The sequence below is a fragment of the Myxocyprinus asiaticus genome, chromosome 31 (assembly GCF_019703515.2).
Source record: "Myxocyprinus asiaticus isolate MX2 ecotype Aquarium Trade chromosome 31, UBuf_Myxa_2, whole genome shotgun sequence".
In the NCBI taxonomy this organism is placed as follows: Eukaryota; Metazoa; Chordata; class Actinopteri; order Cypriniformes; family Catostomidae; genus Myxocyprinus; species Myxocyprinus asiaticus.
This window is the reverse complement of record NC_059374.1, coordinates 24,498,694-24,511,897: the sequence shown is the minus strand read 5'-3', so window position 1 is coordinate 24,511,897 and position 13,204 is coordinate 24,498,694. Positions and strand designations below refer to the sequence as shown.

At 43.6% G+C, this 13,204-nt stretch overlaps 1 protein-coding gene across 1 annotated transcript in view; it reads left to right on the top strand.

The window, feature by feature from the left end:
• The window catches only part of LOC127421727 (histone-lysine N-methyltransferase 2A-like), a 53,857-nt gene that overhangs the window by 26,623 nt on the left and 14,030 nt on the right, over positions 1-13,204 (top strand). Inside the window, exons 2-17 of the mRNA XM_051664794.1 lie at positions 2,224-2,293; positions 2,511-5,866; positions 5,986-6,163; positions 6,248-6,473; positions 6,557-6,618; positions 6,709-7,194; positions 7,655-7,725; positions 7,834-8,073; positions 8,171-8,317; positions 11,297-11,392; positions 11,482-11,602; positions 11,680-11,790; positions 11,927-12,111; positions 12,198-12,371; positions 12,560-12,670; positions 12,766-12,839. Coding sequence (XP_051520754.1) covers positions 2,224-2,293; positions 2,511-5,866; positions 5,986-6,163; positions 6,248-6,473; positions 6,557-6,618; positions 6,709-7,194; positions 7,655-7,725; positions 7,834-8,073; positions 8,171-8,317; positions 11,297-11,392; positions 11,482-11,602; positions 11,680-11,790; positions 11,927-12,111; positions 12,198-12,371; positions 12,560-12,670; positions 12,766-12,839 — 5,708 coding nt within the window. The remainder of the gene's footprint in view (positions 1-2,223; positions 2,294-2,510; positions 5,867-5,985; positions 6,164-6,247; positions 6,474-6,556; positions 6,619-6,708; positions 7,195-7,654; positions 7,726-7,833; positions 8,074-8,170; positions 8,318-11,296; positions 11,393-11,481; positions 11,603-11,679; positions 11,791-11,926; positions 12,112-12,197; positions 12,372-12,559; positions 12,671-12,765; positions 12,840-13,204) is intronic.

The following is a 13,204-nucleotide window of genomic DNA, read 5'->3' as shown; positions in this document are numbered from 1 at the left end:
GGCATCTGTTTTACAATCTAGACCTAAGGGAATTTAGCTGCTGCCCCACATGCTGCTATAAATAAAGAAATCAACACAATAGCTGTTTAAGGAACTCACAGACATTTAATCATCTTTTGAAAGGTAATGCAGAGTGAATTTTTGTCAGTGCTGGTTTAATCTAAAAAAGACCAGTTTTCTTTTTGTAATAGAAGTAATATAGTAGTAACAGTGGTATAGCATGTTGAAAACCATAAGCAAATGGCTAAAAATATGTATTTGTAAACAAGATGCCTGACATCACTTGCTCACTCTGTTCTGATGTTTAATTTGTGAGCAGTCATAGTCACAGGGAAACACTTCTGATGTTATTCAATAACATCCAAAAGATCCTTTGGAACTGGGCCTTGCACACAAGATCAGAGTGTGCCTTCTCCCAGTCTGTACCCTTGTGAGTACAACTTAATTCACACCAAGGACACTTCAGTGACTGAGACATATTTATCACAACATAAAATGCAGTGCGCCCAGCTGCAGAGCAGATGATAATTACAGTAATCATCTGCACTGTAAGCCTGTTGAAAAATCTGATAAATGTGGGAAATGTGGCTGACTTAAAAGGAAATGAAGCATTTAAGTTGCCTCAAAAATGGATTTGGAATTATGGCTTACCTAAAATGTTGTGACTGAATTAGACCAGGAAGGCGAGAGCCCAGATGGCTCATGTAATCAGCATTCCTCACTGTATCCCTCTTGTCAGGTGTGAGATACACACCGGGCTATCATAAAATCCTATCATAGGACGTCTGCAAAGCTTAGCCTGTTTGATTGACGGAGGTGGAGCAGTTGTCAGGTGATATGGCCATTGCAACAGATGTCCTGACAGCGAGATCAGCGCTTATGTCATGCAGCTTAGCAACAGCAGATGCGAAGGATACCCAAGTGAAAATGTGGTGGACTGGTCATTTCGGCAGGAGGTCTTAACAGTAGACAGCACAGATGTGTTTTGTTACTTTCTCAAGTCCAATGTAGAATACTCAGTTGGTGCTTTTGAGTATTTTGGACAACTTCGCTTGTAATGTATTCCTATTTTGTAAGTCGCTTTGGATAAAAGCGTCTTCCAAATGAAAATGTAACTAGTCTAATAGCTTACAGACTGTAATACAGAACTATTCAAGTGCAAGTGTAAATTGACAGTTTTATTTAGGGTACAAATAGTTTTATTTGCACTCAGGAGTTGCTGGATTATTCAGTTCAGATGAACTGTCTCTTCATTCATTAGAGATGCTGTTACCGAGCCTGGTACCCTTAGTGCATATGAAAGGATCATATTAAATGCATTTTTGCATTTTTATTATAAGGGTCATGTTAAGGATATATCAGATGCTGTTTTGAACAGATGGTGGTTAAACAAATGAATTAAATGTGTTCCCAGAACAAGTGAATATGTAAACTAGTTATTAAGATGATAATGAAAATTGACTGGATGGAAAAGTAACGCCTTTTCTGTCAAATGAGCTTGCATCCATACATTTCGTATTGCCAAAGCAGGGCTGTGCCAACACAATGATACATTGATGTATTTTGATTCTTTTTCTCATTATATTCTATACATTTTTTTTAGATCCTTTATTTTATTTTATTTATGTGTGCATTCATTTCCAACATTTTAATTAATGAAGGAGGTCATCTAAATAAGCAAACTCTGAAACCATCATTTCTCAGTGCAGTCAGATCCGTCTCTATTAGGCACCATACTGGATAAAAATGAAGTGAACTGCAAAAGAGGTTGAAACTGATCCCAAAGATTCACCTGCTCTTGCGGACATGCTGGGAATCCTTTGCTTCTTTGGTGCATTTTCATATGCAATCCAGTCATGATATTGTGACGCATCACAGTGTACTGAATCATGACGTGAGATAGTTGTCGAGACCCAGTCCTAGAACGAAGACAGAAAACCTTTTTTACTGTAGAGCTCTGAGCAACCGTTAGGTAGATGGTATCAAAATGAGAATGGCTAACATTGAGTGGCCTCCTGGCCTAAACATTTTCTTTATCATGAGCAGGTAATGTAACAAATGAGCAATATGAGTCAGCAAACAAAAGTTTGGTTTCGCTGGGACACTTTTTTTTTTTTTTTTTTTTTTTTTATAAAAGAAGATTCTTATGCTTGAATCATACACTGACTCCACCAATCTCCCAGGAGTTCATTAAATCTCTCTATTCATTTTTCATCTCTATAGGAAGAATTTGGAGGCTTTAGTACAGTCAGTGACAACAGAAGAATACACAGCCCAGGAAGGACATCAATAGGTAAAGTACCATTTACATCTCTAATACATTGTCTCTTGATCTTGAAATCTTTAAATGCATGGTAGAATACCTATCTTTTTAAATTGGTAACTTATAAAGTCTAGCTTTATCTTTTGCACAGTAAATTAGATGCATTTGGATGTAAAGAAAAATAGAGCTTTGCACATTCCACCATTTTCTCAGGCCTTGATTATGGAATGTTTTCTTTTTCTGTCAGGTCCCATCACACCAGAAAAAAAGCCCAGAGGACGTCCTCCCAGGGCTCTGGCTGTGCAAAAGGTTGCCGCTAATGTTGAGACAGCCCCTTTGCCTGTTGCCACAGCTCCTACAGAAAAGATGAAGCGACCACCAGGGAGACCCCCTGGCTCTGGAGAAAAAAGAAGAGGCCGCCCTCCTGCTTCTGCCAGCCAAAGGAGCTTGCAACAGGGTGGGCATGCACTGCTTGAAGATGGCAGGAATGCTGCACAGGAGAGCAGCTCCAGTCCTGCGCATCGCAAGGACATTGTGGAGGTCGAAGACAAGAAGAAAAGGCAAACTCCGATTAGGTCTGGGCAGCATCAGGGATCTGACGCCAAGCTTCACAAAATCAGCCGGGAATCCAAGGTGACCAAACTGAAACGACTGCAGGACATCAAACTGAGCCCATTGAAGTCTAAGCTGAAGGCCATTGTGAGGAAGGGTGTCCCAGTTTCTGGTGTGCAAAGACAGAGGCGGGGCAGGCCACCTTCTGCCGAGCGCCTTAAAGCTGAGGCTGCTGCCGCTGCTGCTCAGGCTGCTATTGCCTCCTCGTTCCAGGAGTTGTCCTCTACAGCACCTGGGACTGGCAAACATAAGGCCTTCAGGGTTCATCGGGTACAAGATTTGGGTCCCAGCACTCCACATGATCTCAAGCTCAGGGCCTCTCATCCTGCTGATGAAGGCACTAGCCCAGATCCCAATGACTCCCTTCCAACAGCCAATTCTGTAACCCCAACTAAACTTGGAAGGCCATTAGGATTACGTCAGAGCCCTCGACATATCAAGCCTGTGCGGGTTGTGCCTCCCTCCAAACGTACTGATGCCACTATTGCAAAGCAGCTGCTGCAGCGGGCAAAGAAGGGAGCTCAGAAAAAGAAACTGTTAGAAAAAGAAGCTATAGGCACCCAGGGCACTACAGGTCTTGAAGGTGGGCGGCACAGGAGGCGAACGCAGCTAACAAATATTAGGCAATTTATCATGCCTGTTGTGAGCACAGTGTCCTTGCGCATCATCAAGACTCCAAAGCGGTTCATTGAGGATGAGGCCAGCTTCAACACTCCACCACAACACATGAAAATTGCACGATTGGACTTGGCGGCATCTGCCTCAGCACCACAACCTATAGCCTCATCCTCCCCTGCTCTTCTTTCCACAGCTCTGGTCACAAGTGGAACTGCTACCACACCAGGGGCGGGACCCACTGTTGACTCTCTCCCTCCCCCACTCCCCCCTGTCCCAACACCTAGCATCACCGCCGTTGCAGCTAGTCTTCTTAACAGCAGCTGCAACAACAGCACTAGCAACGGGCGCTTCAGTAGCAGTGCAGCATCCTGTGGCTCCAGCGCTGTTTCTCAGCATTCCTCTCAGCTCTCCTCTGGTGAATCGTCTCGCTCCAGCAGCCCCAGCCTTGACGACTCCTCTTGTGATTCGCAGGTCTCCGAGGGCACTCAGGCCCTCTCGGAGCCTGATCTTTCCCCTGCCTCTCAGGGAGAGACGGAGGCCAGCATACACCACACCTCTCACCCACCATCTCCGCCATCTGAGCCAGAGCCAGACCATGTTGTTTTGTTGGAGCATAGCAGGCGGGGTCGCAGAGGTCAGAGTCACAGGAGGGGGGCTTTAGTGGCACGTGGTAGGGGCAGCCTGATAAGTGGAAGGAAACAGGCCATCATCAGTCCAGCCACAGGGGTTTTAATGTCATCTTCAGTTTCACTGGCTGGATCTCAGCAAGCCTCTTCCACAGCATCCTCCTCCCCACCTCCTCTTCTCAGCCCTCCTCAGCCTCCCCAGGCAGCTTCATCCAGTGCATCTGAGCATCACTTCCACTCTCCATGGATGATGCCACATTCCATTGCCCCCTTCCTGCCCACCCCTTCGATGCTCTCTAGCTCTCATGACAAACGGCGCTTTATACTACGGGAGCCCACTTTCCGCTGGAAATCTTTATGTGCAGAAAATAAGTACTTCTCCTCTGCCAAGTATGCAAAGAAGGGCCTTATTCGCAAGCCGACTTTTGACAACTTTCGTCCTCCACCACTCACTGCTGAGGATGTGGGACTCATGCCTCCAGGGCCTGGTGGAGGTGGTGTCACACCAGGAGGATTCCCTGCACCAGGTGGTGCAGCTGGGGCAGGTACCAGACTTTTCTCCCCCATGCATCATCATCATCACCACCACAATCATCACCAGCATCCCTCGTCACGGTTGGATACTCCTCTCCAAAAGCGCAGCCCCCTACTGCGCCCCCCTCTCTTCACTCCAAGTGCGGCTCATTCCCGCATCTTTGAGTCAGTCACGCTCCCATCCTCCTCAGGGAGCAGCCCAGGCTCTCTGTCTCCTCTTCAGGTCTCACCAACATCAAACAAAAAGAAGGGGTTGAGGTTCTCGCGTGGACAACCTAGGTCACCCTCACACTCCATGACTACAAGGAGCAGTCAGTCAGGAGTTCAGATAGGAAAAAACAACCCTGAACAACCCATGTTAAGCAGTTCTGTTCCCATAAGCGTGACTGGTAATTCCAGCCCTTTGCCTGGAGTTGCAGTCAGTCCAGTTGGTGCCAGTGCCTTAACAGCAACTTTCAGCAACTTCCCCTCAGGCTCCATTGGCCTTACGAGCCATGGGGTTTCCGAAGGGCGACGAGCTGCTGGGGGTCTCTGTGTGAGTGGGAGTTCTGCTTCATCTTCACAGCTATTCCCTCTTTTTACCTCCAGTCCACAAGCTTCAGGTGGGGGTACTGGAAAAGCAGGAAGGGAACGGAGTGTCTCTGCTTCTAGAGACACAGGTCCAAAGGACAAGGCCCAGGAGAGGGAAAAGAGTAGGGAGCGTGAAAAGGAAAACAAAAGAGATGGAAGAAAGGATTGGGATAAAAGAGGGAAGAGCCTTTCATCAGAAGCTTCCCCCAGTTCTACATCCAGCCTCTTTGCGGTGGAGGTGAGGGACATTGAAAAAACTCTCACCCAGAAAAGAACTCCTGGTCGAAAGAAGTCTGGCACGGTTGAGACCGGTGCGGAGGCCTCCCCAAGCGACTCAGTCGAGCAACCAGTTGGGGCCTTGTCATCCAAGGGTCGTCTGCATAAAAAAGGCAGACCTTTAGAGAAGAGTATTGAAACTGAGGGAGTAGAGAGGGAGAAGGACAAGGAGAGGTTGAGTGCTCCTATCCTGGTGGGGCAGATGGGAAAACCCCCTGCCACCACATCACTGGGATCCATGTTAGCTCGTGCTGAAAAACAGCCAGTCACAGACAGGCGTGTTGTAGGACTGCTGAGAAAGGCAAAAGCTCAGCTCAATAAAATAGAAAAGAGAGAGTTACAACCTGGTGATCAGCCCAAATTGCAGGTATGCCCCTCTTAAAATGCCTCTCTTGCTGCATATTTGGACCTGTTAAGGATCTCTTAAAGAGATGAAGGTTTTTCAAGATATGTAGAGCACAATTTACATTTGTTTGTTTTATGCAGGGTCAGGAAAGTGACTCCTCTGAGACGTCAGTTCGTGGTCCACGCATTAAGCATGTGTGTCGTCGTGCAGCTGTAGCTCTGGGTCGCAACCGTGCTGTGTTCCCAGATGATATGCCCACCCTTAGTGCCTTGCCATGGGAGGAGAGAGAAAAGATCTTGTCTTCCATGGGAAATGATGGTGAGAACAAATCTTAGAACTAGTTTGATTTGTAGGCTAATTGTATTTATTGCATGTTCATCTGTTAACGATGCACTCTTATAGACAAATCGTCAGTGGCAGGGTCAGAGGAGGCAGAGCCACCCACACCTCCCATTAAGCCAGTAACAAGGCAGAAAACAGTCCAGGAGGCTCCACCCAGAAAGGGCCGCCGCTCTCGACGCTGCGGGCAGTGTCCAGGCTGCCAGGTCCCAAATGACTGTGGGGTCTGCACAAACTGCCTCGATAAGCCCAAATTTGGGGGACGAAATATTAAAAAGCAATGCTGCAAGTGAGTGTGAAAACAGTATACAATGGCACCATACTGTTGTTTCAGATCCGTAACACCTAACAAATGTGCTTGTTTCATCACAGAGTAAGGAAGTGTCAAAACTTGCAGTGGATGCCATCAAAGTTTCTTCAGAAGCAAGAAAAAGGTCAGTTTTTTGATTATACTCATTTAGAAACCAGAGAGTCTCTTATGTATTTCTGCATTTTAATTCATTTTCTGTTTACATCAACTACAGGTAAAAAGGATAAGAAGAAGAATAGATTGTCAGAAAAAAAGAATGCACATCACAATGTCAAATCTCAGTGTTCTGAAGCAAGTCCCAAACTAGCCACTCCTCATTCAAAGGATGACCCTCCCCATAAGAAAAGTGAAACTCCACCACCTGTGCAAGGAGAAGACAAACAAAAGCAGGCACAATCAACATCACCATCCTCACTAGCCTCTTCCCCAAAGCAACCTCCGCTCTCTAGTCCTTCTGATGATCCCAAGCTTTCTCAGGCCCATTTGAGCTCAGCCTCCAGAAAAGAACGGAAGCAGCAGCCCAGTCCTTCATCCACATCTTTGCATGCTGCTTCATCTTCCCCACCAGCACAGTCCCAGCACTCCTTGCAGCAGCAAAACCAAATGCCAGCAAAAAGGGAAGGCCTTGCAAAGTCCCAGACCAATGAACCCAAGAAGAAGCCTCAGCAACAAAGTAATTCCAGCTCTGCCACAGACACAGGTAAGAAAGAGTCGAGAGATGCACTGTGTAAATGGTTTACTGTATGTTTGCACATAAAGAAATGAATAGTATTTTTGAAAAATTAGTTAAAAATGATGTATATTTACATGAGATGAGGACTCCAGTCATATCAGTGTTCTAGAAAAAGCAGTTTTATTCTAAATAGAGCTGGGAGCACCCTCATGGGTGCTGCCATGTTGAAATCACATGACCAGCTGAATACTACTCTATCTAATACTACTACATCTAGGTAATACCCCTGTTATCAGAGCTTTTGAGCAACAAATTAATCATGTACCCACAAATATGCCTTTGAATAGGATATTTCTACAATGATATTGGTAACTGAAAGCATTTGCTTCAAAGACCTCTTATCATACTAGACAACGGAAACAACCTTGGTGCACCTTTAACTTATAGTCACTACATTTTTGTTAAATGATCATGCCTGTTCTTTTAGCATCCGAAGCAAAACTAAAGAAACAGAGCACTCGACGTGTGCAACCACCCAAGCCTAAACCAAAGGAGAAGGTAAGCAGATCTTCCAGGCAGTTTTGTATAATTTTTAGCAATAATAATTGTTATAAATGCAAGATTTGTCTTTTACCACCTCCCTCTCTGCATGGTGGTGGTTTACAGGAGAAACAAATACCCACCAAACCTGACGTTTGTACTTTAAACTCCTGGAGCACTCCCTCGACTTGGGGCACCACCAAGCAGAAAGCACCCTGCGATGGAGTGCATCGAATCAGAGTAGATTTCAAGGAGGACTTTGACATTGAGAATGTGTGGGAGATGGGTGGGCTCAGCATTCTCACCTCTGTGCCAATCACCCCGCGGGTGGTGTGCTTTCTTTGTGCCAGCAGCGGTAACGTAGAGGTAGGCTTTTCAATCTCTCATTTTTAATGTTTGGAGATTTAGTTAAGGCACAGGCAGCAAGTGATGAGAATGTGTGCTAATGGCTTGTTGTTGTCAGTTTGTTTTCTGTCAGGTGTGCTGTGAACCCTTCCACCTCTTTTGCTTGGGAGAGACCGAGCGCCCCCATGAGGAACAGTGGGAAAACTGGTGTTGTCGCCGATGTCGCTTTTGCCATGTCTGTGGCCGGAAATATCAGAAAACCAAAGTAAGACTTTTCATTCAGTTACTTTTGCGTCAGTATTTACATCAGAGTCTAGATTCCAGAACTGGCTGAATATGTATAAAAATTGTACTTGTGCTGAAAAAGTGAGACTTCCAGTGAAACCACAGGAGGAATGTTACTATGTAACACATCGGCATGTATGTTTCATATTTCAAAGCTATAGACAGTCTTAGACACTTTGATTTAGTGTTATAGAGAAGCTCTAAACATGGGAATCATACTGTAGACTGCTTCCAACAAAAGCAGCACCGAATTTGAAGGAACACAATTTTGGAATTTGGGGAGGAAGAATTCAAACCTCCAGACTGAAGGGAAAGAGAAGTTTTAATAAAACAATAATGTATGATGTCACAAATTTATGTTATGATGTCATAAATTTCAAAACATATGTAGGATGTGATGCATTTTTTACGGAATGGTAAAAGATCAATGGAAAAGCTTCATAATCAGAGCATGAGTCAGCTCTTACTTTTCCCTTCTCAAATTTTGTGGCTAAATTTTTAACAACATCCTGAAGAATGTTCCCGTTTGGAATGTGCTGGTGAAAAATACCTCCTTATGAATTCAAAAACATGGGAGTACTCTGGAATTATAATTTCCTTTTTGTACACTTTATTACTGTATCAAAAGGAAAAAATAACTATAAATCCTGGCCCTTAAAGCTTATTTCTCTAAAAATCCCAGATGCTCTCAAAAACATCAGAAATGGCAAACGATGACTGCCTAAAGTCCTTTCACACATGCAGCGACATTATCGCTTGATTTCGCTGGTCCCTATACTGCACATCTGGCCATATCTTTTGAAAATCTAATCACAGATGAGTCATATTGCTGGTGATATTAAGATGTCATTCTAATTGACCCTTAAGCTCTGCCCACCTTGGTTACTGCTGCTTGCTCTTACAAGCTTTGCAGAACTTCCCATAGGAATGAATGGGAGATTGTCATGAACAGCACAGTTTTTGGCTAAATATTCTCATAAACGGAATTAATCATATTCTTACATGGGCTGACATTTTTTGCAAAGAAAATTGTTATTGCGCAGTAATTTGATTGAAAACTGTGAAGAATGTGAATCAGAAGTGAGGCAAACGATTATCACAGTCATTTGAAAAGAGAAAATTGTCATTTGTTGGCGATTACGCACCTTATAATAATAGTGCAAGTGAACAGAACTGCTTATAACATCTCATATTACAACACTATGATGCTGTAAATTCTTTATTTACTGTCAGTTTTACTAAGACCTGAATCAATACAAACATTAACGTTAGGTGTTAGCTTTATTTAACTTGGAGCAAATGTAGATGTACTTGCTGATGTAATACATGTTGATATGGGAATGAGGGCTGACATGGTTTAATCCATAGCATGCTCTTCTCAAGATTTTATTTAAAGATTTTTTTAAACAATAACACGACCGCTAGCTGTTAGCTACTAGCTCATTGTGCTGCATAAAGCAGTTGTTGCATGTTGATTTTACACAAGTGTAACAGTTAAATTGGCCTGGTTGTTTTAGAAGCAAGCTTTCCAGTAGCTGGTCAACTAAAAGTGAAGCTTTCAAGCAGAATATAGAGTTAACGTAACAAAACGTACCTTCCTCCATCGTAGACTCCAACAACGCCGAGTCCAGGGCACTCTCCCTCCCATCGCTTGCTGGTCTATTGCCATAGATAGCGTCCATTTGGTCGAACCACTTCCACTTTCTTCTGTTTGAACCACTCTGGCTGTTGTGGTCCTTGATGGTTCTGTAGTCACTTCCCTACACTGTTGGTAGGTTCGGTGGTAGCCGTGTGCGGCCAACAACTGAGACACTTCCTGAAAGACTTTTCGTGTCGTTTCGTTTGTCGCTAACGAGAGGAACGTCTGCACTTTGTTTATTGACAACGGCGTGGTTTTGCGCACAGCCATTTCTTTTTACATTTCGAAAGTTGCGTGAACAAATTATATTGCTGTTGCTAACTTTAAAACTAGTGGGTTGATGTCCCGTGTTGCAAATCCAGTGATGCTGGTAGTGACGATTCTCTCTGACCAATCAGTGATCTGCAGGTTTTTGACATCACATTTAGTATCGGCTCGGCTCGCTTGGAACCTCAACCGAGGAGGTACTAAAAAAAGTATCAGGTACTATCCACAGTGGAAAACCCCCAAAAAGCGAGCAGAGTCGAGTTGAGCTGTACCGTGCAGTGGAAAAGCCCCATATGTATCCTCTCCATATACCTCGTGTCACTATTACAAATGACCCAGCAACAATGTTTTTGTTACCATTTTTGGATAATTTCTATAAAATTTAGCGTAAAACTACTCAAACACACATTACTCCCATAGACTCTCGTTGGAAAAAAGCAAACGCTTGTCAGAGATATGGCGTACGGCAACATTTGCTAATTGGTCAGAAACTGTTTGTCAATTTGACAAGGAATTAGTTTTCTTGTCACTAAAATTGAACATTCTGCTGGGTAGATTGTTTTTATATAAACTTTCAGTGCTCATTGCATTATATTATTAACAAGATGAACGATCTGTCTATGTACGAACAAACTCACTCAGACTGCAAACAATTTATTTTCCACATATAATTTCTTAAAAATTATATCCATGTATGTGGTTACAGAAAAATCATACAGAGCAGTGAAATCGTAAGAAACTTACACTAGACACCTTTTTCTCACAGGAGACGGATAACATGAGGTCCACTGATTCAATCTTCACTCTAATTGGAAGTTTCTGCAGAAAGTTCTTTCTATTTTGCACAAAGTTACACTTTTTTAAAACTTTCTGAAGTTGTTGGACGCCCGCATATAGTCGGCAACGGTTGTTGTCGTTCATGTAACCAGACGTCACCAGGTCTCATTGAAAACGAAAGAGATCATTTCGCTGTATGTGTTAATGGGACATAAATGTGAGAAAACCATCTTGGGTGGAATAAAAATGGAACATTTTATTCTTACTATCATGCAGCAGCTACTGGAGTGTAATAAGTGCCGAAACAGCTATCACCCTGAGTGCCTGGGACCCAACCACCCTACCAGACCCACCAAGAAGAAAAGAGTCTGGGTATACACACACATACACTCAACCTTGGATGACTGTAACATCTGTGGTATTTTTGCATTTGCTCATAATTATTTTTCCTGCTGCCACAGATTTGCACCAAGTGTGTGCGCTGTAAGAGTTGTGGAGCCACCAAACCAGGAAAGGCCTGGGATGCCCAGTGGTCACATGATTTTTCTTTGTGTCATGACTGTACCAAACTCATTGCTAAAGGTCAGTACTGACCAACCTTTTTTTTGTGTGTGTACCAAAATGAACTATATGTGTTATCAATCATTTTTGTCTCTCAGGAAAATTCTGCTCACTCTGTAATAAGTGCTATGATGACGATGACTATGATAGCAAAATGAAGTGTGGGAAGTGTGAGCACTGGGTGCATGCCAAATGTGAAAGTTTAACAGGTGAGTTACCTACATGACAGTTGTGTACCTCACTATTCAACTCTATAACTCAAGACCTCAAACGGTTGATTATTGTTAATTGGGGTCTTTGGAGACAGAACTTTAATGCTCAAACTCAATCTTTATCTTTATTTAGATGATATGTATGAGCTCTTGTTGAACCTGCCTGAGAAAGTGGCCTACACCTGCATAAACTGCACTGAGCGCCATCCTGCTGAGTGGCGCACTGTCTTGGAGAAGGAAACTGAGAAGTCCATGCGCCAAGTTCTCACTGCCCTGCTCAACTCCCGCACATCCACTCACCTGCTTCGCTACAGACAAGTGAGCTGCCATCTCCTAAGGAAACAGAAGTTCTCACCAGTTTTTCTCTGAATATCTTATTGTCTGTATTATTTTCATTGTCTCAGGCGGTTATGAAGCCCCCTGAGCTGAATCCAGAGACTGAAGAGAGCCTTCCCTCACGCCGGTCCCCGGAGGGCCCTGACCCTCCTGTGCTGACAGAGGTCTTGCCACCAAATGATTCGCCACTTGATTTAGAGTCTGTGGAGAAGAAAATGGATTCTGGACGATATAAATCTGTTGTAAGAGTTTGAGTATCTCCTTTTCAGTGCATTAATCGGTAAAGTAAAACGGTAGCTTTTATGTCTGTTCATCTTTGAAAGAGTACTTGCTCCTTTTTGAGCCTCGGATAGAGAGGACTCTAATACAGCCGTGTTCAGATGCAGGTCACATACATTGTGAGAGTCAGGTGTCATTTTCTTTATTTCAGCTTGAGTTCAGTGATGACATTGTGAAAATCATCCAGACAGCCATTAATTCAGATGGAGGTCAACTAGAGAGCAGGAAGGCCAACAGCATGATCAAGTCCTACTTTATTCGGGTGAGATAAAACTAGTGGACACCGAATTCTGACAATGGAATCTTGCAGTCCTACATTATTGTTGCTAATGGCACAGTCGCTGTTATTTGTTACAGCAAATGGAGCGGATTTTTCCATGGTTCAAAGTGAAGGAGTCCAAATTCTGGGAGACGCACAAAGTCTCTCCCAAGTGAGTCTTTCCCCTGTGAACCTGTTTTTTAGCACTAAACTATGTAAATTGTGAGCCATTGTGTACAAGCTTCTCATAGCGCACATGATTCTGTGATGGACGTCAAGATTTTCACTGAAAAATGAATTGCATTTCGTGTTGTTTCTCACCAAAATCTATCATATGCATTTAGAAGACTTGGAACATGACACACTGGACACATGGACTACTTTTATGATACTTAAGGGTTCTTTTTCTGAGCTTTAAAGTGAAGCATGAATCACTGCCATTAGATTGAAAAGACGGCCCACAATATTCATTAAAACATTTTCTTTTGTGTTCCGCATAAGAAAGTAAGTCATACAGGTTTGGAATGACATGAGGGT